The sequence below is a fragment of the Lipophrys pholis genome (assembly GCF_963383615.2).
Source record: "Lipophrys pholis genome assembly, chromosome: 11".
NCBI classification, from domain to species: domain Eukaryota; kingdom Metazoa; phylum Chordata; class Actinopteri; order Blenniiformes; family Blenniidae; genus Lipophrys; species Lipophrys pholis.
Window position 1 is genome coordinate 20,934,189 of NC_137631.1, and position 22,368 is coordinate 20,956,556.

General features: G+C 41.1%; 1 protein-coding gene across 1 annotated transcript; it reads left to right on the forward strand.

The window, feature by feature from the left end:
• Nucleotides 1-64: 64 nt before the first annotated feature.
• Nucleotides 65-1,285, forward strand: lrrc10b (leucine rich repeat containing 10B; the record flags this gene model as incomplete). Its single annotated transcript, XM_080475659.1, has 1 exon — nucleotides 65-1,285. The coding sequence occupies one exon, from the start codon at nucleotides 65-67 to the stop codon at nucleotides 1,283-1,285; it is 1,221 nt and encodes a 406-aa protein (XP_080331785.1).
• Between the last annotated feature and the right edge of the window lie 21,083 nt (nucleotides 1,286-22,368).

The following is a 22,368-nucleotide window of genomic DNA, read 5'->3' on the forward strand; positions in this document are numbered from 1 at the left end:
GACACTGCCTCATCAAACGACACTGTCCTGACTCAAGTAGGAGTCAGAGGCTGCAGACTGCTTCATGGGCAACTCTTCTAGGAAGGGAGAGGGAGAAGAGGGGGAGGAAGAGGGCGGCAAGGACGGCGAGGAGCCAGAAGAAGTTGCAGAGAAGGAGAAGGAAGTTGAGCAGGAAGTCGAGGAAGAGCTTCCGCTGGGGGTGGAGGAGTTGTTGGAAAGTGGGGATCCCGTCTTGGACTTGAGTTACCGCAGATTTAAGCGCTTGCCCTCTCGCGTTTGCGGACTGATGCATCTGGAGAAGCTGTATATTTGCGGGAACAGCCTGCGCACGCTGCCAGACGCCATCGCCGAGCTGCAGGGTCTGCGGATACTCGCCCTCGACTTCAACAAAATGGAAGACGTTCCCCCGGCCGTCTGTCAGCTCACCAACCTCACGCGCCTCTACTTGGGAAGCAACCGGTTGATGACCCTCCCCCCCGAGCTGAGGAACCTGCAGAGCCTGCGCTGCCTGTGGGTAGAGAGCAACTACTTCCAGACGTTTCCACGGGAGCTCTATGACCTGCCCCACCTCAAGTCTCTGCAGATAGGGGACAACCGGCTGAAGACGCTGCCCCCTGACCTCTGGCGTATGGAGGCTCTGAGAGGACTTTGGCTCTACGGGAACCGCTTTGACACTTTCCCCAAAGTCCTGCTGCGCATGGAGTCCTTAGAGATTTTAGATCTGGACCGCAACAAGATACTGGAGTTCCCCAGCCTGAAGCGCCTCAAAGCACTGCGTCTTTTTTCCTACGACCACAACCCAGTTGAGGAACCTCCTAATGTGGGCGAGGAGGTGCTTGTGGTCGGCGAAGGGGCTGCAGAGTTCCTGGAGGCGCGTGAGGCCAGGAAAGAGAGACTGAGGAAGGCCGCGGAGAAAGAGGCAGAGGAGCTGGCTCTGGCCGGAGAGGAGCCAGTAATACACGGCATCCTAAAGAACAGCAGCTCGAACTCCAAACAAGCATCAAATGGAGCCGCGGATGACACGGAGGTCAGAGAGGAGGATCCTCTGGTGAAGGAGGGTGAGGATGAGGGAGGGTGCATGGAGCTGCCCATTGCAGACTATGATGGAGCCGAGCTTGAATATGAGGAAGAGGAGGTCGAATATGAGACCGAGGAGTTAATTTGTGAGGGAGAGGTCTTTGAATATGAGGGAGAAGAGCTGGAGTATGAGAGGGCCCAGATGGACTATGAGTATGAGGACAGGGAGGAGCTGGAAGACTTGGGGAGACAAGATGAACGGGCATGAAAATCCCCTCAAGAATCCACATGATCTGCAGGCAGGTGGACATGGATGCTGGGAAAATCAAGTTAGATTCGAGTTTGGTTTGTTTTTGTTTAGTTTTTTTTAAAGAAGCTGACACAGAGTTGACTCTCTCAGCGGAGCTGTTAATATGTAATCTGCCGTTAACTGTGACAATAAATGAAGTGGGCATTATGTTTCTGTGAACTAACACCTGTGACATCTCACTCAGCTGTGAATGATCAGAGATCAGAGCAGGACTCAGATGGAGTGTGTGGGTTAGTATCCCAGTGTACCCTTTAGACAAGGTTTTCCATTAATAAATATTAATTGAGCTAATTATAACTGTGTCACTCATTCCTGGGAGACTACGTATTATTTAGAAACAAAAGCCACTGTTTACTTGACTGTCACCTCATAGTATTTCCACTCATGGTCTCTTTTTCGTTTGTCCTCATCTGTGCTTTTTTTTTTTTTTTTTAAATAAACCAATGCTGTGTGCACATGTAGATGGCCGTAATGGATTTAGATTTACAAGCTATTTATGGCATGTTGAATACAAACCTCCCAACCCCCCCGTCAGTGTTTGCAGTCCTTTAAGTGTCTGAGCCAAGAGGGAGCAAAAGACAAGCGGGAAATATCAGGGCTGAATAGCTGGGGTGCCTCACCATAAAAGGTAAGTCCATAGAGAGTCTCCAAGCATGAAATAGACTCGTCCAAAAAAAAAAAAAAGAAAAGAGAAAGAAATCTGGCTCAACATTTATACATTTAAATCTGAAGCCCCCTGCAGGTCAGAGACTCGGGTCCACCATGACCTCTGTGTACTCCTTTTTGTCAGTAACTACACCTTTTCTGTCTCCGTCTCTAACGTGAGGCAGACCAGGCCCTTGTACTCCTCTCATCTCTGCACTCATTATTCATGCGGGGCTTGTGTGTAACCAAATCTTCTTTCCCTCCACGTATCTCTTTCTCACATCTCAATGAAAGAGTGAAATATTTATCCCAATGCTAAAATATTAATGCCTGCACTCAAGTGGCTCCACTCTTTTGCGTTGCGTTGCAGAACTGACTCAAACTTATTATTAGAGGTAGAGAGTTTTAACGGCACTGATAAAAGTATTGAGTGAGAGATTGGTTGTTTAATGACTAGTTGTTCCACCTGTTTTCAACCTTCATAAAACACTTGACAGCTTTTCTTTAAAATTTGAGGAGTTGTTCCTGATTTTCACGGATGATTCAGACGAGAGTCTAGAAGGTCGGCATGCCCACAGTGCTTCTGCTGACATACTACAGTTGAACCAATGTGAAATTACCTGTGTTCAATTCACCTTTTTCTAATTTAGAGTCAGGGGAAGCTGGATCGTACCCCGGCAGATGTTGGTTAATAACCAACCATACATAACCCTGCACGCTTATTCACACATACATGCAATTCTAAATACACAAATGCATCCAATACTTGTATTTGAACCATAGAACAAAGCATTTTACTGTGTCCACCATTCTCATTTAGCTGTTTTGGGGTTGATATCTACTAATTCACACTCGATCCTGTTTAGATTTTTTGTGCGTTTTTTAAGTTTGAGCCAGATTAAAACTTTGACCTGATGAGGGCGCTAAAGGAAAAGTTAACCTTAAACAAAGATTTCCAGGGATTGTTTTTGTGATGTGCAAAAAAAATGGATCAAAGTCTACCCCATGGTGATTGCTGTCTGGACCAAAGCTGTAAAGCAAGCCAGCACGTTTAAACTCCATTCTCAAGAGCTTCACTGGAAACAGGGCAACAGTTTTACTGTTGAGTTCATCTAGAGAGCTAATTACACATGATGTATTATCTACTCTTTGCTGACACCGACAAGCTTTGCTGATCTTTGGTGAGGTTCATCACTTGTTTTGACAGTCTGGACTGTAATTGCACAGATGATGTAAAACCTGTGTGGTTTGTGCAAGTGGGCCCACGGTAGGTTCACCACACTGAACCGTTGAACTGCAGCAGAAGACACCCAATGGAAAATCAGCCCTCCTCCTCCGTACTCGCACTGCTGCCCATCCCAGAGCTGTGGGTGGCAGAACAGTTTGACACGCCGCAGACATCCATGGGAATCAGCGTCTCACTCTGGCCGAGTGTAATTATTTTGCTCATTAGTTTACACTCTTCTCATTCTCTGTAGGTCAGCGACAGGGAGGTGGTCAGAGACAATGCATCATCTCTCCCAGTCTATCTTTGGATTTGACTTAATTCACTTCACACAGGCTGCTTTTCAGCTCACACAAAAGCATCATAATCAGCTATTGTAAAACTGAACAAAAACGAGTGAATAAAGCATTCAGGGTGTACTTCAAATATGTAATTCTACAAATATTCACTGCCGCACTGTTTTTATTTTATCAGCACTTTATCAATAAAGGAAGTGCTGACTGGTGTTTAAAAAAAACTCCAGTGTTTACTTGAGTGATGATTGGCGATGCAGGGAAATCACAAACGTGGGAAGGTCTACCTTAACCTTTGGAATAAAAACAAGTCCTGTGAATCATACAAAAACATACATGATGGGACTTCACGTGTGTATTATATGAGTACCTATCTTTTTACCATTGACTGAAGTCTCTTTCCATTATAGAAGTGATGATTCCTGCATGAGCGCCACCAGTTTTCAGTGTTTCCAATTCAACAACACCTAAGAATTAATTTTTTTATTTTTTATTTTTTAATGTTTTTGCTGCATTTCATCTCTGCAGGTACTGTGCCTGATTCATTTTCCTGCTGTAGTCAGCAACAGTGGGAAAAAGAATAGTAATGAAGAGACCGAATATAAAAGTACTTAATCAGCTGCCTGCTCAAGGTCAATATTTCATTTGGCAGTTACATTTACATACAAAAAAAAATGATCAGACTTAGTTTGATTCAGTTTTAACTTTTAAAAATATTAAATGTACTTTTCAGGATCAAATTGTGACTTCACATGTTGTCATTGTTTTGCTTTAACTGGCTGACTTGTTCCACCACTGTTGAACGGGACTAAAGATTCATACTTTATGTACTCTTTATTCACATATTCTAATGTGCGTGAGAAAAAAGGAGGTCAAACTCCAACTGTGTCTTATATAGAGATTTATTATTTGTGTTACGTGTGGCCTGCCACCTTCATCGGGGTCATCCTGATTGTATATCCGACACGTGTTGCTGGAGTTTGACCACCGTTGAAAGTATCAAACACACTTGCTCCTGCAATGTGTGATAAAATGTGTACGACCAAAAGGTGCATGAGGGAATGCTTTGCCGACTGAACAATTATGAGTAGACCCCATATGCTCCTAAAAACATAACGAAAACAATACTGATCAATTAAAATCGCAGCTATAAACACAACTTTTCACTATGAAAACATTTAACCATTCTTCCGATGGTGTTTCCAGTTAATGCTCTGCCTTTAATCGGAGGTGATGTCAGGAGGGAGCTCTGGAAGATCACACAGAATGATGTTAAAGTTAATGTTGCAGTATTATCACAGTGGAAATCTGCTCGGGGTTCAGTACTAACCGCACGGGCCAAGGGAGCAATGGCAGCTCATGTGAATCCTGAGTCTCGACAAGAATGGCTGCTCAGTGCCGGTATGAACTCCGTGCCATGAAACACAAAGAAACAACCATCACAGTTTGACTTATTGAAATATTTTTGACAGTACGAAGGAAATTGGGGTGAGTGCGACTCCACCTGCTGAAAGCACCGGTGGCACGAAATCCGCTTTCATGACGGCGTTGAGAGTCTGACGAGGTTCGACCTGAAAATCAGAAAAGGGTTTTAAAATGAACAAATGATTGAACATAAACGTTAACGATGATGCTTAACGGCGCACTTTGAAAAATATTTTTAATTGAAGGCCAAACCGGTAGAGACAGGATGCTATCAGACAGTTGCTGTGTTGGCACAATTCCACTTCTACCATAGAGTGTCTGGTCCTCCTAATCATGTTACTTCCCCTTCTGCCGCCCCCTTCCCCTCCAGAAAAACACATGACTCACCACATCTCAGTGTCTCAGTATGACCCCTACTCCCACGAACAGTTCAATCCCAATGAAAAAAATTGGGAGCTACATACTTTTCCTTTGTTAGTTTCACATTTTGTAACTTCCGCCAACGGCCAGATTTAATCCGTGTTGAGCGCCGGATTTGGCTCGTTTGACACTCCCACTTCAAGATGTTCCCCTTTAAGTGGCAAGATAATTGAATGATTCAGATTGTGACATTATTACTTTGTTAAAGTTCAATAACAAATGGACATTTGCTAATGTTTCTGTAGATGTGAAAGCCGATCCAGTGCGAAGTATCATAAAACTCTTAACGCACAATTTCAGTTCATTTTGTCGTCGATCATTTTACATTTCTTCAATCTGAAACTTTACATATTGTGCCTTTTACTGTAAAGAAACTTTCAAGATGGATAGGATTCACTATTTGAAGGGCCTGGATCCTTTAATTCAGGGGCCTCCAACATCCCATTGTGAGTTTATAAAGCTGGACCAGTGAACTGAGAACAAAATAAATAAAAACATGTTGGGAAAAAGCTTGTCATTTCTCAGGTCATATGATTTCTGCAGCCTGTAGCATGCATGTTGTCACAGACTCCCTGTCATGTTGTGCTTTGATGCTAAAGTTGTTTTGTTCTCGATAACCTTCACTGCTGCATCGATGATCTCTGGGCTACAAACATTTCTATCAGCTGTTCCGTTCTGCATCTCAGTGTTAGTGCAACGCCCAGTGGACAGAGAATGCATTTAGTGAAAAGTTGCAATTAATCATTTTGTTAAATTTTTTATTTTACACTTTACAAGGTCATCCCTCAGTCCTGATTGCACCCTCTTGTGGGGGTAGTTTTAACCGACAGGCTGTACGTTTGACAACCCTGACCTAGATTCCTCATTTCAGGTCCTTTGGATCTACTTGCCTGCATGTAACACTGCTCCAACACATCTGAGTGGGTTGTTGCCTGGATTTCAGAAAGCGTTGAGATTTAGGTCAGGTGGGTTGTTGCATGAAAACATGTAAAATATGCAGAGCATGGATTCTTCCCGATCAGAATTAAAATAACCTAATTTACAAAGGGTGAGAATTGTCACAACACAATTCTTTATTTTCCTCTCCTGCCAATAAATGCAACCAGTGTGTGCTGTTTTTCAATGTTCAATACAAATTAAGTGAAAGCAAAAACAAAAAAGCCCCATATCAAGGTCTGGACCCTGTTCCTGGTTGATGTACTCCCAATATCTCCTCTACACTATATCTCACAAAGACGGGTGAGGTCTTAGATGTGTCTTTAGTTATTGGTGGTTCAGTCCTCCATCTCGCACTGTTCACGTGTTGAAGTCCAAGGTTCAGAAGCTTTATTATCCCACGAGGTGGAAACCTTGTGCAGAAGCAGCTTACACAACATGAAACACAATGATCAAATCCCATATACAACACAGACCTACATAGATTAATTGAAAAAAGGAGCAGCAGCAGAAAGAAAGGATTTTCTAAGTTGTGAAGAGAAATTGTTCTTAGATAAGACATTGAACCCAGAGTTTTCCCAGAGGAACCCAAGCATCTCGACCTCCTGCTGGCTGTTCATTTCATTGGTGTGTGTGTGTGTGTGTGTGTGTGTGTGTGTGTGTGTGTGTGTGTGTGTGTGTGTGTGTGTGTGTGTGTGTGTGTGTGTGTGTGTGTGTGTGTGTGTGTGTGTGTGTGTGTGTGTGTGTGTGAAAATGGAGGAACGTGAGGTTAAGTAAAAATTCTAAGCTATGCCAATTACATGCATTTTGTACTTATGAAATTATTTGTTAGTGGATCAAGTTAGTGTCTGTTTTCCAATTTGAGGAAGAATCTTGTACCTTGTGATTTACAGTGGCAGCTTACATCAACGTCTGAGTCATTGTGAATGTTTTTAATCTCATCTGTGACTTTCCTGCTGCTAAAATTCGAAACGCCAGCTGTGAAACGTACGTTTTTCTGTATGTGAGGCGGAGATTCATTTTAAATCCACGCAGGTGACTTCAATCATTTTTGGCTGATGAGCTCTTTCAGGTCTCTGCAGGAGTGTGCAAACTCTGTTTGACTGACATCTCACTGATTTTCCCGCTGCACCTGTCACGAAAATCAAATCTGCATGATTGGGCCTTCACAAACAAGATGTGCACTTTTCCTTGAAAGCACAACTTTTATCATAAAAAGAGAAATAAATATAATAAGGTCTCGCTTTAATTACACCCAGGGGTACCCAGTTTGATCTTACTAAGGCCGGACTGCTAATATAAGTGGCACATTCCCTGATGACCTCAGGGCTCCGGATGTTTCACATTCTACAAGTAAATCTGAGATATATTTCAGCCGAAGAAGTTTTGACACGAAACACGAGCAGTGAATTAAAGAATTACACAACCAACCCAGAATTTCGGAACAAAAAGGGCGCATGCTGTGTGTTTGTGTATTATTTCTCATACCATTGGTATACCTTTGTTATTTTTATTTTCAGTTTTCTGCAGTGGTTGAAAGTTGCTGCTTGTAAAACATAAATAGATAAATACAAAGCATCAGTTGGAGCTGGTGTGCCCTTCTGAGAAGGAAACAATGGGAATAACTGTGTTTAGCAGATTTTTGTCATGAAAACATGTCTATGTTGTTAATGGATTAATACTTTGAGCCTGGAAGGAAACAGTACTTACTAGTGCTCCATTCCTAAACCAATCACGTTATCTTTCTCTTTGTAACAGTAGTGTTCAATCAGGGGAAGCCAAACGTAAACTTAAAAGAAGATGAATGTTGGTGTTGTGTCGCTGAAAGCGTCGTGGGCCTCTCTGTAGAGAATTTGTATTTCCCCCCCATGTGTGCACAGGTTTTGCCGGTTTCCTCCCACATTCCAATAAAACGTGCATTTGAGGATAGTTGGTGACCTGTGTTCATTTGAGTGTGTGTGGTTGGCTGTGTGACTCGTCCAGAGTGAACTCTGCATCTGCCCTTAGCTGGAATTTATTTTCAACCCACCTGAACTGAATAAAGTGACATGAACGATGGTTAGATGCTTCCTTGTGTCAAAATGAAACAAGTAGGAAGTCCCCCAAGGCAGAAATAAAGATAAACCTTTACACACAACCATAACAAATTCAAACTTTTGTTGTGTTAAAGGGTGACTTTGAGTCACAGCAGTTATTTTTAGCTTCAAAATGAAAAACTATGATAATCCTTCTTCACACACACAGAGAGCATCCAATCACAGGGCTTAGTGCACAACTTAGGTTTGGAGGTACATTTTCATTGCACCAACAGTCCATGCCCTGGAAATGTGAGCTGTTTGATGTGTTTTATTTTGGTACCAGTTCAGAGAGTGGCACAAGTAGAACCGTTGCAAAAATATTTAGAATGTTGTTTTTCTCTTCCTATTGCTGATGGCCATAGCCTGAAAGGTCTCTATTCAAAACATAGAAAGATTGTCAATTGCTGATTTGTTTGTGTTCGATTCATATTTCAGTGAAATCTAATTTCCGTTCTGCTTTTTATTTTGGTATTCATACTCATATAACTCTTACACATTCATGTGATATTTCTGTGCAGGTATTGTGTTAGCTCTGGTTGTACTTTGTGTACTCTGGGGGGAAAAATTAATATAACCCTTTCTTGAAAGGCTTGAGATTATGCATGTGTAAACGCAGAGAGAGAGAGAGTTGTGCTTGGTTGTTCATGCTGCAGAAGTGAATATTGTTGATTCTCCTTTTGTTATCATTCAAACAGCATCCAGGTTGTTTTCTACAGTCTGTAATAAGACCAAACACAGACTGCTGCATATGAGTAATACCTGGAGATCCGTGACTCACAATCTTATTGTTCTCTGTAGCCCCACAAACCCGCCAGACAACCTGAGGTGTTCCAAGTGTGCATTATAAAGCTGATTTTTAACAGTGTTTCCGTACAATGAAGCAAACAGAGGAAAGATAATGGGCACGGGGAGAGAACGATAAGGCCCAAGATGCCTCTACCTACATAATAAACAATTTCTCAGCATCAATGGGCTTTAAAGGAGACATATCATGCTTTTAAATCCTTCCTTTTTACATATAAATCATACAGTTGTGGTCTATACAACGCGAAACTGCAATGCTTGGGTCTGAATTCCTCATTATTAGAGCTCCACAGGCCCCTTTTCTACCCCTTTTCTGATGCGCTTCTGAGAGCAACTCGTTTTGGGGCGGTCTCTTCAAATGCAAATGAGACACTTCATACCCCTCCTCCTCTCCAGGTTGCAGAGGTGACACTCGGTTCAACGTCACCCTGTTCGGCCATCTTTGTAGTTTGATAGAACAGATACAATTATCTAGCGGCGCAGAAACTTTATATTCACACATTATTTACAAAATGTCAACAACGGAAGATTTGTCCATCCAGCCATACATGTTGGAGCCAGAGTCGGACCCGGCGGAGCGAGATGAAAATGACGATGATGCACCTACAGAACAACGTCTTCATATGGATGTAACGCAATGGTGTGTTTCTATATTTACACTAACTTCTCCATCCATGCCCACTACTACAACACTGCATGTATTACAACGACTATTTAACACAGAAGTTACATTATAATCTAAAACGAGCACACAGCGCTAACATATGAAGACGGTGCAACTGCTAATGCTAACAAAACAATGACAGGGACGTCTTATCATCACACTTTTTAGCGTTATATACAGCTTACCGAAGTGCTCTGTTCGTCGTCTCCATAGATAGAAGGAACTGACCGCTCAATCAGACGAAGTCTTTCGGCAAATCCTTCTTTATACTGGCGGAGGTTGTTGAAGCAGTCATCCTTAAAGTGATTCGCGCACACAAAAATGACCTTACCCACAGATGTGGGTACATTTCTGTGAAAAATAAAACTCAACCAGGCACTTCGAAAAGGTTCTGATGCTGGGAGACGGTGTAACGAAGCTTGTGGGTTACTACATCCAACAACCGAACATTTCGACTTATCCTCTCGTAACTTCGGTTGGACTACAAAATCGCAGCGAGAAACAAAAATGGCGGATTGCTCGAAATGTCGATGTCCTAATTTGGCAGTTCCGCTGAGAATACTGTGACGTCATTGTTCAAAAAACGTAATAGAGAATAGAAAAATCGAAACCGATCGCAAAATATGACCAAAACAGAATATAAAGATATCAACGGAGCACCTGAAGAGACTACTTTGAACTTTTCTGTACTTCTAAACACTCTAAATATACAACAAAATGCATTTAAGGGCTAAAAAAGTGGATTTAGCATGATATGTCCCCTTTAAGGAGAAAGATATTTAAATCACATGAAAGAAAATTCATGTTGGACTAAAACACTGACTTCAGACATAAGATGCTCAAGTAGAGGAAAGATTGAAACCCCCCAATAACACCATAGTATAGACAGACTTTGGAGATAATGATATATATTAAATTGCATGAAGTTCAGAATTCTGAAAGTGAGGCGCTAAAGACCAAATATTTGAGCCTCTTCTGTAGAAAATTAGAAGGAAATGTACTGTGACAAGATTTAATCTGCCAATAGTTTCATTACTTTTTACCAATATAATTACCAACTTCAAATTCAGCTGCTGTGACATGTATCTGCTCCTTCAGCTTCATATATGAACGTCTGAGTAAATTGGTCACCTGGTTTAAAACGTTCTGAACAGCAGCATGTGGTGTTTAAATGGTGCATATCTGTGCTGTATGAAAGTGCTTTTGATTAGGTTACAAGTGAAACATGAAAAGTACAAATGATTCTTCTCATTTTATAGGTATTTAATTTTTCTTAATGACCAAGATGCCTTTTTTTACTTCCTTATACCACATTTATACCCCACAATCCTTTTAATTATAGCCTACTTCATGACCCAGTAGTTGCAAACAAGATTCACACCATTTAAGTTTATCATCGCTTAAAGGACTTTTATGCTGAGAATTGATTGAAGGAGTTTCCTGTTTTTGTAGTTATTGTTGCAACATATAAATTGTGTCTTCTACTCTGGAAGACTTTAGGGAAGGTTCATGGAGGTGGTGAAGGTGGACCTGGAGATGGTTGGCGCAGCAATAGGGGAGGCAGGAAAAAGGTCAGATTATCTGCTTCAATGGAGAAGCTGGAAGATGAAGATGAAGACGCATATACCCATAAGATCTATTGTAATTAACGACAGGGGGAAACTGTATTTGCGCTGCTGTGTGAACTACTAGTTCCATACAGCTTCAGACTCCCAGCTGTCACACAGACCTGACCAGCCTCCACGGCCCAGACAGTTCCTCCATGTCTCCACTGGATGGCATTGTGATGCCACTGTGGCCCTGACTTGAGATGAGGTTATATAAAAATGATGGATGGCTTGAAATTTGCATGACATCTTGATAAAAATGTCCATCTGAGACAGAGAGTTATCATCAGACACCGTTTAGCTGTAGAAGATGTCTGAGCACCAACTTTACACCCACACGTTCATCTACAAGAACATCTCAGTTTCATCTGAGGATAAGAAGAAGAAGAAGAAGAAAAAAAAAAGCACATCTTGATCTGGTCTTTATTTTCTGTTTAGAGATATGTGCACATATTTTCTATTGACTCACACAATCAGTGGGACTGTTGTAACAAATAAAAAGGGTAGAACTGTTATTTCTCTTCCTTGGATCTTACACAATACCTGCTTTGTACTGCAGATCCCACATACAGTATGAACACTTCAAACATCATCTTCTTCTCTTTCTATTATTAGATGGGATTCTGAATTACAGTCTGAAATAAATCGAACAGGGGTTTTTCCATGACAGGCTGCTTGCTTCACTAAATCCACCACAGCATAAGCCAGATCATTTCCATACCGTTCCCGTAATTCTCACCTCCTATTTCTCCTCTTTTCATCTCATTTCTATGGACTCACACTGCTTCCTCACCTCTGTCACATCACTTCTTGCTACTTTCCCCCCTTCCTCCATCTGCCCAGCACTGGCAGTTGGCGGAGCCTGTCTTTACCAAGCTGTTGCTTGTATTGCCGTTCCACAGCCTTTCTTGCTTGACGTGCTGTCGTGCCAAGGCTGGAACTGTTCATTATCACCCCCCCCCCGAAAAAAAAAATAACTACAGGGACACGCCCGCATCATTGAAACTGACAGTCTCATTTCCTGCTCCCTTTCTCCTAAACACAATGTGCACATTATTGGCATTTCTAATTATAAATGCACAGGGATCCATACAGCTGGAAAAGACCAGGGGCCTATTTTCATTCCAGTCAGTCGGCTCCAGATGATTTCCCTTATTAGTGCAACTTCAGGCTGAAAGTCACAGAAAAGGAATTGATCAGTGGAAGCATCTGCTTAACTGTTTGAAATAGAAACCAGGGGACTTGGCTCTCCTCACTCTCACCCTCTCTGCAATACAGCAATGTGTTCTTTTTTTCTTCATCTGCAAGATTCATGTGCATCCTGGCTGCACAGTGGATACACTGATGACAACACCGGCATTAAAGAGGAAACAGTCCTGCACCTTCCGCAACAGTTTGCACTTGGCATAACACTTAGATGACAAAAGGGGGCTCAGAAGACAAAATGCAGTTGTTCTAAAAATAGATGGAAGCAGGCAAGGGTCTCCCGTGGAGATGTGCTTGGCTCGCCTGCAGCCGTCTGTTTTAGTTCAAGCTCGGCCCGTGTCTGCAGGGGCTCGGCTGGCATCGTGCTCCTCTGTGTTTCCTGCCCAACTCTGCTCCTGATAGTCTGTAGCTCAGGGAGGAGAATCTCAGTGGTTTCTCTGTCAGTTCAATAACCTGTTTCTCCGCCTGTCATGGAATAGCTTGGATTTAATGTTTGGAGACATAAAGAGACAGCCCAGGCACTAAGACCCTTCTTTGTGCGTCGGGTCTCTAAGGTGCTCTCTCTGCTTCACTGTTCTGAAGCTTATCTCATTGCTGCTTCCCTTTTGACTTCTTTACTTAATAGGCAAATCTGGCAAGCACCGTTTGGACTGAATTGCATTGTCATCTTTTTCCATTTTTGAATTTTAGGCAGCTTTGGTGCATGTGATGCTGGAGAGGCAGATGGTGGCAACGAGGATTTCAACCTGAAATGAGACAAATAAAGTCAAAGTGAGTCCAAAGAAAAAGTCAAATCTTTCAAAATTGATGAGAGATTTACGTCTAGAAAAATGATCATTTTACTATCATGCTGCTGCTGTTTGCGTCACATGAAGTGAACCAGAAAAAAAAAAAAAGAGTTGTTGGACTCAAAAGCAGCACAACCAAGTCAATAACTAATGAAATAATTTCTTATCCAGTTTTAAGACAGTTCTTTTAGACTCTTGAATGTCGCCATGTGATTCATTTACCTCGGTGCTGACTAATGTGTTACTCAGAGCAGAAGTGTTCCTCCATACATTTTTAATTGCTCTTGAAGGCAAAAACAACCTTTACAAATTGCTGCCTCTGAGTAAATGGTGGTACATGTTAAACTGGAGTCATTACAGCTGGTAATTAGTAACGTTATAGTTCCATTAGACTCCATGTGTGTCTAATCTAAATGTAAAGACACCCAAAGACATTAACTATGAGACCCTCTCACATTCTGACACGTTACTATTTAATTCATTTGAAAACCTTGCTGGGTGTAATGTTAATACACATTTTTCACACTTTGATTCATACATTTTAGAGAAAACATTTGCAGTGTCAACTTGACAATAATTCTCTTTTGGTTAAGTAATGATCTTACACATTTGGTGAGCAGCAGTGGTTTTTAATGTAAGTGTGATGGAAATCAATAAAAACTATAAAATCAACTCGGAGTAGAACAGACAACACAGGTATATCTAAAAAAAATAAAAATAAATACAATACATAATTTAATTTATACAATAAAATGTCTATTCATATTTATATAAAAACTGAAATACTGATTTAACTTTATATATCATGAAAATGAAAAATACTAGATGAGATCTTGTGTTATTTCCTAATTTTTTTTCATTTATTTATTTTTAACCAAGAGGTCATAAGGAAGACAATAACGATCAAAACAATGATTTTAACATTTGCAGTTATATTTTGAGGATAGATATCACTGACAAAACTATTAACTTTCCAGTGTATTGGAATATGCCTAAATATGAAAACTCACTTCAATATGAAGGCATCAAACCAGCCCAAGGAGCCTTTTATTGCTTATAAATCCCAGCAGGAATTACAGTCAAATCTTATACTGTCACAAACATCAAGAAGTTCGGCAATAAATCAAGATTTGCTAGTGAGTGTGAAACAAAGTGTGAGCGATGTGAGAGGTGTTGGGGCTCAGCCTCAGTGTGGAGGAATGTGACTGACCTGCTCACAGATCTGATCCTATCCAGCTTTTCTGCTGTGAACTGGAACTGTTGACCAGACTTGTTGCACAACATTAGCGTGTGACTGAACTACTGCCGCTGTGGCTGAATGGAATCACAGTTCCAGGTCAGCAAACACAAGTTGACCTTTTAAATTTGTTCAAACCTCAGTAGGTTCAATTGTTAGAAGGAAAGCTGTACAGCCTAATATTTTAGTTTCAACAGTTTAAAACTATGCTGCAGTTTCCTTTAAGTAACAGTATTTATTTACATTGTCACACTAATATTGTCACATAAAAAAATACTATGTGTGCATTTACATTTTCCTATAATACCATACTGACACACACAGACTCAATTACAAAGTCAAAGCCAATGCGACAATCTCATTAGTCTACTATTAGAACTGTTGTAATTTTTTATTACACGATGATAATGAAAATGGAAAAAAGGGCATCGACATATGGTTTGTTCAGTCATAATATAGTGTAATCCATTCCGCCACATTTCATTGACAACTAAGAATCTGTCACTTCATAGTGGCACTATATGTAAAATACATTTTTACTCATTTATCGAACTATTTCATGGTAGATCAAAGTGACACTTAGGGTTAAAAGAATGTTTAATCCTCATTTGCACTGGTTCTGTCATGTTCAAGCACAGAGTTGTTTAGCTTTTTTAATCATCTGGACCATTTGATATGTTAGGCTTAAATATGGTTAGCAAGCACTCTTATCCTTTAAATCAGTAGCGTTTATAGATTCCACAATCCCATCAGCTGGTATTCTCAACTGGTACCCAGGAGAGGTACACATGGTCATAACACCAGACTCAGCCTCAAAGCAATGCACTGAAGAAAACAGTTCTTTAGAGAGCTGCTTCACATTGGAATAGTCCAACACCACAAATTACTCCACAAAATAGGAGAGCAGCTCTCAAAAGAAAATTGAAGAAAGCAGTCGTGAACAAGTACATTATTGGAATCTATTTAGATTTTTGTCAAAGCGACAGGTATTTCTGTTTCGGGCTATTTGTTGTTTGTTGTCCTGTCCATGGCTTTGGCTGCGGATATTTCTGGAATATTTTTTGGTGTATTGGATACGTTTCTGATTTTATGAACTATATATGAGAATCATGTAATGTGTATATAACTTTCTGGACCCCATGAAGAATAGTTGTCAAGACTGTGGCAACTAATGGGGATCCAGAACAATAGCCAACAAACTTCCCTCACCCTCTGGGATGTTGGATTTTGCTTTTGGCCTCCTTTTGATAAATTATTATTTTTTTTTTTAACTTTTACAAAAGGCTTAAAATAAAAACATCGACAGGTTGTTTATTAAATATGAGTCATTACACAGTTAAGTTTTTTTTATTAAATGAGTTCAAACTGAATGAAGATGGGACAATAACGTTTCAAGTCAATAAATATTTCATTCATTAAAAGATGAGAACTATTTGAAAAAACACCTGAGATATGGCTAAAAAAAGATAATAAGGATGATGAAACATAAAAAATGACCACATATCTGTATCTCGGTGAAAAAGATGGAAGTAGGTGACTTGATAAACTGAAATAACCACTAGAAATGCCCTTCAAAATCTCAATTTGAATTTTTTTATTAGAATCGAGTACATCTTGTACTTTTTACTGAAGTGAATGTAGTTGTGTTGATTGCTGTCTGTTACAGTGCAGCCACAGTGACTCTTCACACGAATTCACGAAATAAAACCCAATAAATGAATCTCTGAACGCAGGTGTAATAAAAATTATTCTTTAATATGGAACAAAATCAGAGCTCAGCTCCAAGACTCCGTCCACCCAACACACTCTGTAACACTGATGGGTGGAGGAGAACGAGAAAATCAACCAGTAAGATCACAGTCCGCTCGGCTAAAAAACAGGAGAGGCTAAAAAAAAAAAACATGGAACGCAAAACCAAAGTGCTACTGGGCTTCACCTTGAGACGCCCTCACTCCCTCACTGACCCCAGATAAGACCACAGGGACACGCTTCTCTGCTTCCTCCCGGGGCTCTCCCACCTCCTTCCCTGCCTCACCCTTCTAATCCCCTTTTTGGGAAGTCGGCGGCTCGGGAAACCAGTCGGCGAGCCACCGACTCCCAGGCGAGGCCAGCAAGGGGGTGGTTTAGAGGAGCAGAGAGGCATATGTGAAGGTCTATGTGGCAAGCGAACCATCAGCTTGTTGGTCGTGAGAGGGGCGTGAACAGGACGACGTCTTGGTTATTATCATGGCTCCAGTGGAAACGCCTACAGTTCGGCCCCTCAGCTGTTTGACTCCCAGCCTACATGTGAAAATCTAATCAACTTGGAAATGTTGAGATTCAGATGGAATGTTTGAAGTTTCTGAGGAAATGAGTCAAGGTCAGGAGGGAGAGGACGTCTGCGGAGAGCGCCCAGTAAGAACCCGTCACTATACTAATACAGGGACATCAACAGAAGTACTACACAGATATGTACAGAGCAACCAAGCAACACATTGGAATACCGAGTAATAAATCTGGAGTGGGAAAGGGAAGGTAATAATAATCCACTACAAATGCACATATCCCACTACTTTTTCATGTAGTTGGTCCGATCTTTAAGGCTATTCACTTGCTCTTGCTACAAACGGGCAGCAGTGAAGCCACCACAACATAGATTTGATTCACGCGTCTGTGCTTGACTTTTGAATATGGCTGCTTTGTGATTCTGCGCGCTGAGCTGACAGCTACCCTTCTCCTCCTTAGAGTTTGCAATGAGAGGAAACGATGAGGAGCATGAAGGTGTGGCAAGAGGTGAGCGGCATGGATCCTCTCTTGTTTTTGTGCTAAGTCGTTCTCTGGTCCACAGAGCTCTGGAGACAAAACAAGGTGCTCGTCAGTGGCGTGCACGGTGATGGATGAGGGATGTTAATGGGCTAAGAATTGGGAATAGATGAGGAAGCATGGATTACTGTGAAATTAGACTCTGTTGGTGTATGCGTTACCAGACTGAATGGGAGAATTAATGAAGAATTGGGCAGGGGAAGTGAAAATCTATACTCGATGGAGGATATAAATGAAGCGTTGTAATGAAGAAACGGAGAACTGAGTGAACGAGAGAGAGAGAGAGAGAGAGAGAGAGAGAGAGAGCATCTGCCAGCTTCAGCAAACAGTCATCCTGCACCTTAACACACACTGCGTCACATGACAAACTACATCAGAGAGAGGGAGGGAGGGAGGAGGAGGGAGGCACTGCACAGAGAGCACTAGCACTACCATGGACGGACACACACCTAAAACACGCACACACACACACACACACACACACTACTGCACAGGGTCCCAGTCTGCGTTCCACTGCACTCTCCTGGCTGCCAGAACCTCGCTGTGTCTTGTCGCGAAAAAACAACAAACGAACCGATTAACAAACGAACGGACGAAAAGAAGAACAACACATAGTTTGGATCCCACTGGCTATGATAAAAAAATAAACCAGAAACGAAACCTAGGATATAAAAATAGCCAGTGGCACCGGGTTTTACAGAAAGCATTTTCTCAATAACTGGCTTTTGAACAGCTCTACGCTTTTTCTTTTAGTCTACCAAGTATATACTATTAACCTTACCAGGCAGCTAAAATCTATACAGTACTGTCTTTTTTCATATATTTATAGATATTTATACACTATACAAAGTTGGCAAAAATACATAAATAAATACATTAAATTAGATTGTACACATCACAATTGTGTGTTTTAAGTTAGAGCACTCTTTGTTGAAACGGTGGGCCACGACAAGTTGAGAAGGAGGTGAAGAAAGCAGGAGTGTTACCCTTGACATCCCACAATGCAAAAAGGTCTCCATTGCACTGGGTAAGTAATATTTCAGAGTATGGCATTAGATCGGTTCAGTGTATTGCTTCTTACCTACCTGATTAAAAATGTCCACATTATGGCAAGAGTTAGAGGCCGCTCTAACTGCATCACAAAGTCTATTTACAACTGACGAGCAAAGAAAAACACACAAAGTCTGAATGATCTGGATTTCAGGGAAATTTTATTTTTGGCATATCTGTGCACTTTGTGATGCCCCGTGGGAGTCCGTCTAAAAGATTGCATTACAAATGAAGGCAGGACTGTATCCACCGTCCCTCCTGCAGCAGGCTGCTGGGAGTATCTGCTGTACCTTACCATGTCTGTGGCAGAGACGGTCCTAAAAGTAATGCAAAACTGATAATCTCAAATCCCTGCACTGTGCACAGGCCCAACATGTATAAGGCTATGGCATGAGGAAAATAGGCAAGTGGGCATACTGACACCTACGGTGTAAATAACTGGACTACAGCCCTGTCCATTTTATATCTTTATGGAGAAGCAGTGGGCTGAATAAATGTCTTTCAAGAAGGCACAGGGCACAATTGAAACATTTGAAGGTCTATATATTTTTAATTATTAAAAATTTCTATTAGCTCCATCATATGGCAGTTTAAAATCAGGCTTTTGCTTTAATCCTGGGATTTTCTTTATGGAGTTTCTTTATAAATATCTGACTGGGCACGAGTTGAGCCCATTATACAGCGAGTTCATGTCACTCAGTTGTGCTTAATCATGACTTTAACTCCTGAATAAGAGGCTGAATCACAAGCATGCAAATCATCTACACAGGGTCAGACGGATGGTTTATGTCCTTCGACTTGGAAAACACTCGGTCCTCCATACATGCCCATCCGCATGTATGGCCTCCACCAGAGCAATAATGACTCCAAATTCAATGAGGAAGGCATCATCAGTGTCAGTACAGGGCCAATCCTGTCTAACACAATGGCATTACAGTAAATCCCCAAGCCTATAAGCAGACAGGGGGAGATGTAATGCCAAGTGAGTGGAGCCGAGTGACTCCACACAGAGGTGAACAGTCTTCCACACAGCCAGGGAGCTTTCGATTTTTGATGCATGTAATAAAACACACAAAAAAAGTTTTATGGCATAAGTAACGCTGGCTACCATTTATCAGACAGTCAATTTCCTGGAGGTTTAGGAGGGGTTGAGAAGGTTTATGTGGCAGTGTTGCTACAGTGGGCCCGGGATGTGTCGGGTATCACTCCCTCTCCTTGTTTCTCTTGCCCTGACCACACGACAACGCCAACAAAAATACAGCGGACATCAAAAGCCCTTATTCAAGAAGGGCAGGTAAAATCAGCTTCAGCATCGTCAACATCACCACTGTTATTCATGAATATCATTGTTTTCTTCATCATTTCAAGTGACAAATGAAAACTCGGCGTACAACAAATGTAAATTTTTCACCAACAATATTTACATAAAGTTTTCCAAAAACAGAAAGGATTTTCTTCTCACGGTTTAGTAAAGAAAATAAACCAAACACAAGAACACCAAGCACACACATACATACACACCGACCAACAGTCAAATGTGAACAAAAAGGAAAAAAAAACCTAAAGTTTTATTACTCATTATTGTTTTTCATATTCACTTTGTTACTATTCAAATAACACTCACTTGAACCCTGATTGAGAGAAGTCGCACCGGTTTTTCACCAGATGCTTAAAACAATTGAGAGGATGAGTTATTGGGGGAGGCGAGGTCTGTCTGGACATGACGAGACGCACGCAAACACACCGACTGGACAAACGACAAAGGTGACCCACCACCACCTCTCGACTTGTTCAGCCGTCATAACATGATTCAGCAGAATAAAACTTCAGTTGCAGTCACCTCCCAGATGAGATTACTACGGCCTGATTTTAATCCACGCACACCTGAAGTTCTCCAAGACCTTAAACATAAAGTACCTTTAATCTAATATTGCAAAACTACAGAAAGTAGGCAGCTTTCCAACAGAGAGTTACTGATGCCCATCTCAAGAAAGCCTTATCCATTAATGAAAACAGCTACTGAGGAATATAAAGGAGAGCAAGAGACCACGACAAGGACAAACAATATCAGAAGAATATCTTGCTAATCCCTTCGCAATCAGGTGTGGCCCCTTCAGCCAATAAAACCTTAAGTTATTTAGAAAGTAAACAGGAGGGAGAGCTGCTGGTGACAATGATAAATTCTGGGTGCACACCCAAGGATAAACTTCTCAGATTATACCGGAGTCAAAGGAGGAAACATGTATCTCACTTCTTCAAACTGATAACAAATTCTTATCTATGAGCTCGCAGCACAACATCTAACCCGAATCCAAAGAAATCATCCTTTAAATTAGTGTCTGACTTCTGTGTGTGTGAATGCTGCAGCGTCGTGATATGGTGCATTCATGAGCGACTGAGAACTGGGAAAACTTAACTTCCCAGGAGTAAAAATGCATCTTAATGCAGTCAAACAGAGACAACATCAGTCAATATTGCAGCAGATTAGAGCAAGCTAAAAGTTTATTTAATACCCCATTTGAGATGATATATCTTATGGCATGCTTGATTATCTTTTTTTTTCTCAACTCTGACGGCAGCGATGAAACGATTGCTTGTTTTATTCTGTCATGTGAACAATGTGAACTGATTATTGGGACACGTCCACCTGATAACTATCCCACTTTCCAGATGCATGAATGAAGCAATAGTACAACAATTAGTTGCAAATGTTTGACTTAAAGTGGTAATATTAAGTGCTTTGAGTCTGCAGTTTGATAAATGTCCAACATTCCTTAATTGATCAAGTAAAAATTCAATCTTAAAGCTGAAGTAAGGTAGTCTGAAGTTAAGTAGTAGGTCAGTATCCTGTGTCACGATGTACATGTGAATACAACTTCTTTAACTGTGAGAAAGTAGCATAGCTAAAAGTTACTTTCTACTAAAAGCCCGACATGAGTTGCCAAATTGCTATTGTGTGGGTCAACAGCTTTCAGCATGTCAGTTAGCATTGCCAAGAGTTGCTGTTATTAAACGTAAAATTACAAGAAACCGAAGTGCAATCAAGGTAAACCTCAGAATTTATTTCATTACCCTTCAGATAAAACTAAAAATCAAAAACACCTCGGCACAACTTACTTAACGTGAAGACTTTTACAGCTCTCCTTTTGTGGTAAAGCCAGCAGCATTGTGGGCTGTGTCTTGCCCTCTTCAATTATTCCTTCAAGCGCTAATCATCCACACCTGCACCGTCCAGTTGGCTCCACCGGGGAGTGAACGCAATGAAGACAAGCAGAACTGAGGCCAAACGCGACGACAGCAGACACATAGAGGAGTTGGTCTGAGAAGAGAAATCCTGACTGGGAGCATCTGCATGGCTGCCGTGTTGTATTCATGAGCCCCAGCTTGTTGAAGGTCACCACGGACGATGTTGGCAACCAACAAAACGCAATAAGTTTGAAGGTGCAAAACAGGTGGCGGTATAATAAAACCGGGATTTGGAATATGCCTTCTCCTTTATACCGTTTGGCTCGGAGCTTTCCATTCATTTTAATAGTGCTGCTTTTCCAATGCTGGCAACGAGAACATAATGTACTTATTTCACGGACTGTACAGCTTTCTGGATGATTTATATGACGCTGTGATACACTGGACTTTCCACAGTAAATAAGTTATGAAAGTACATAAATTATACAAAGAGAAATTTGCTTTTTCTTGCCATTTGTTAAACTTCACAGACTATAACTTTGAACATTAATATAAAGATGGAGGCTAAACACTTCTTATTACTTACTGATATAATATTTATAATATTAAGATGCAACTTCCTGGTTGCTGTGTCTGGCTAATAAATAAAAATTCATTTTTTTTTTTTTTGAGCTC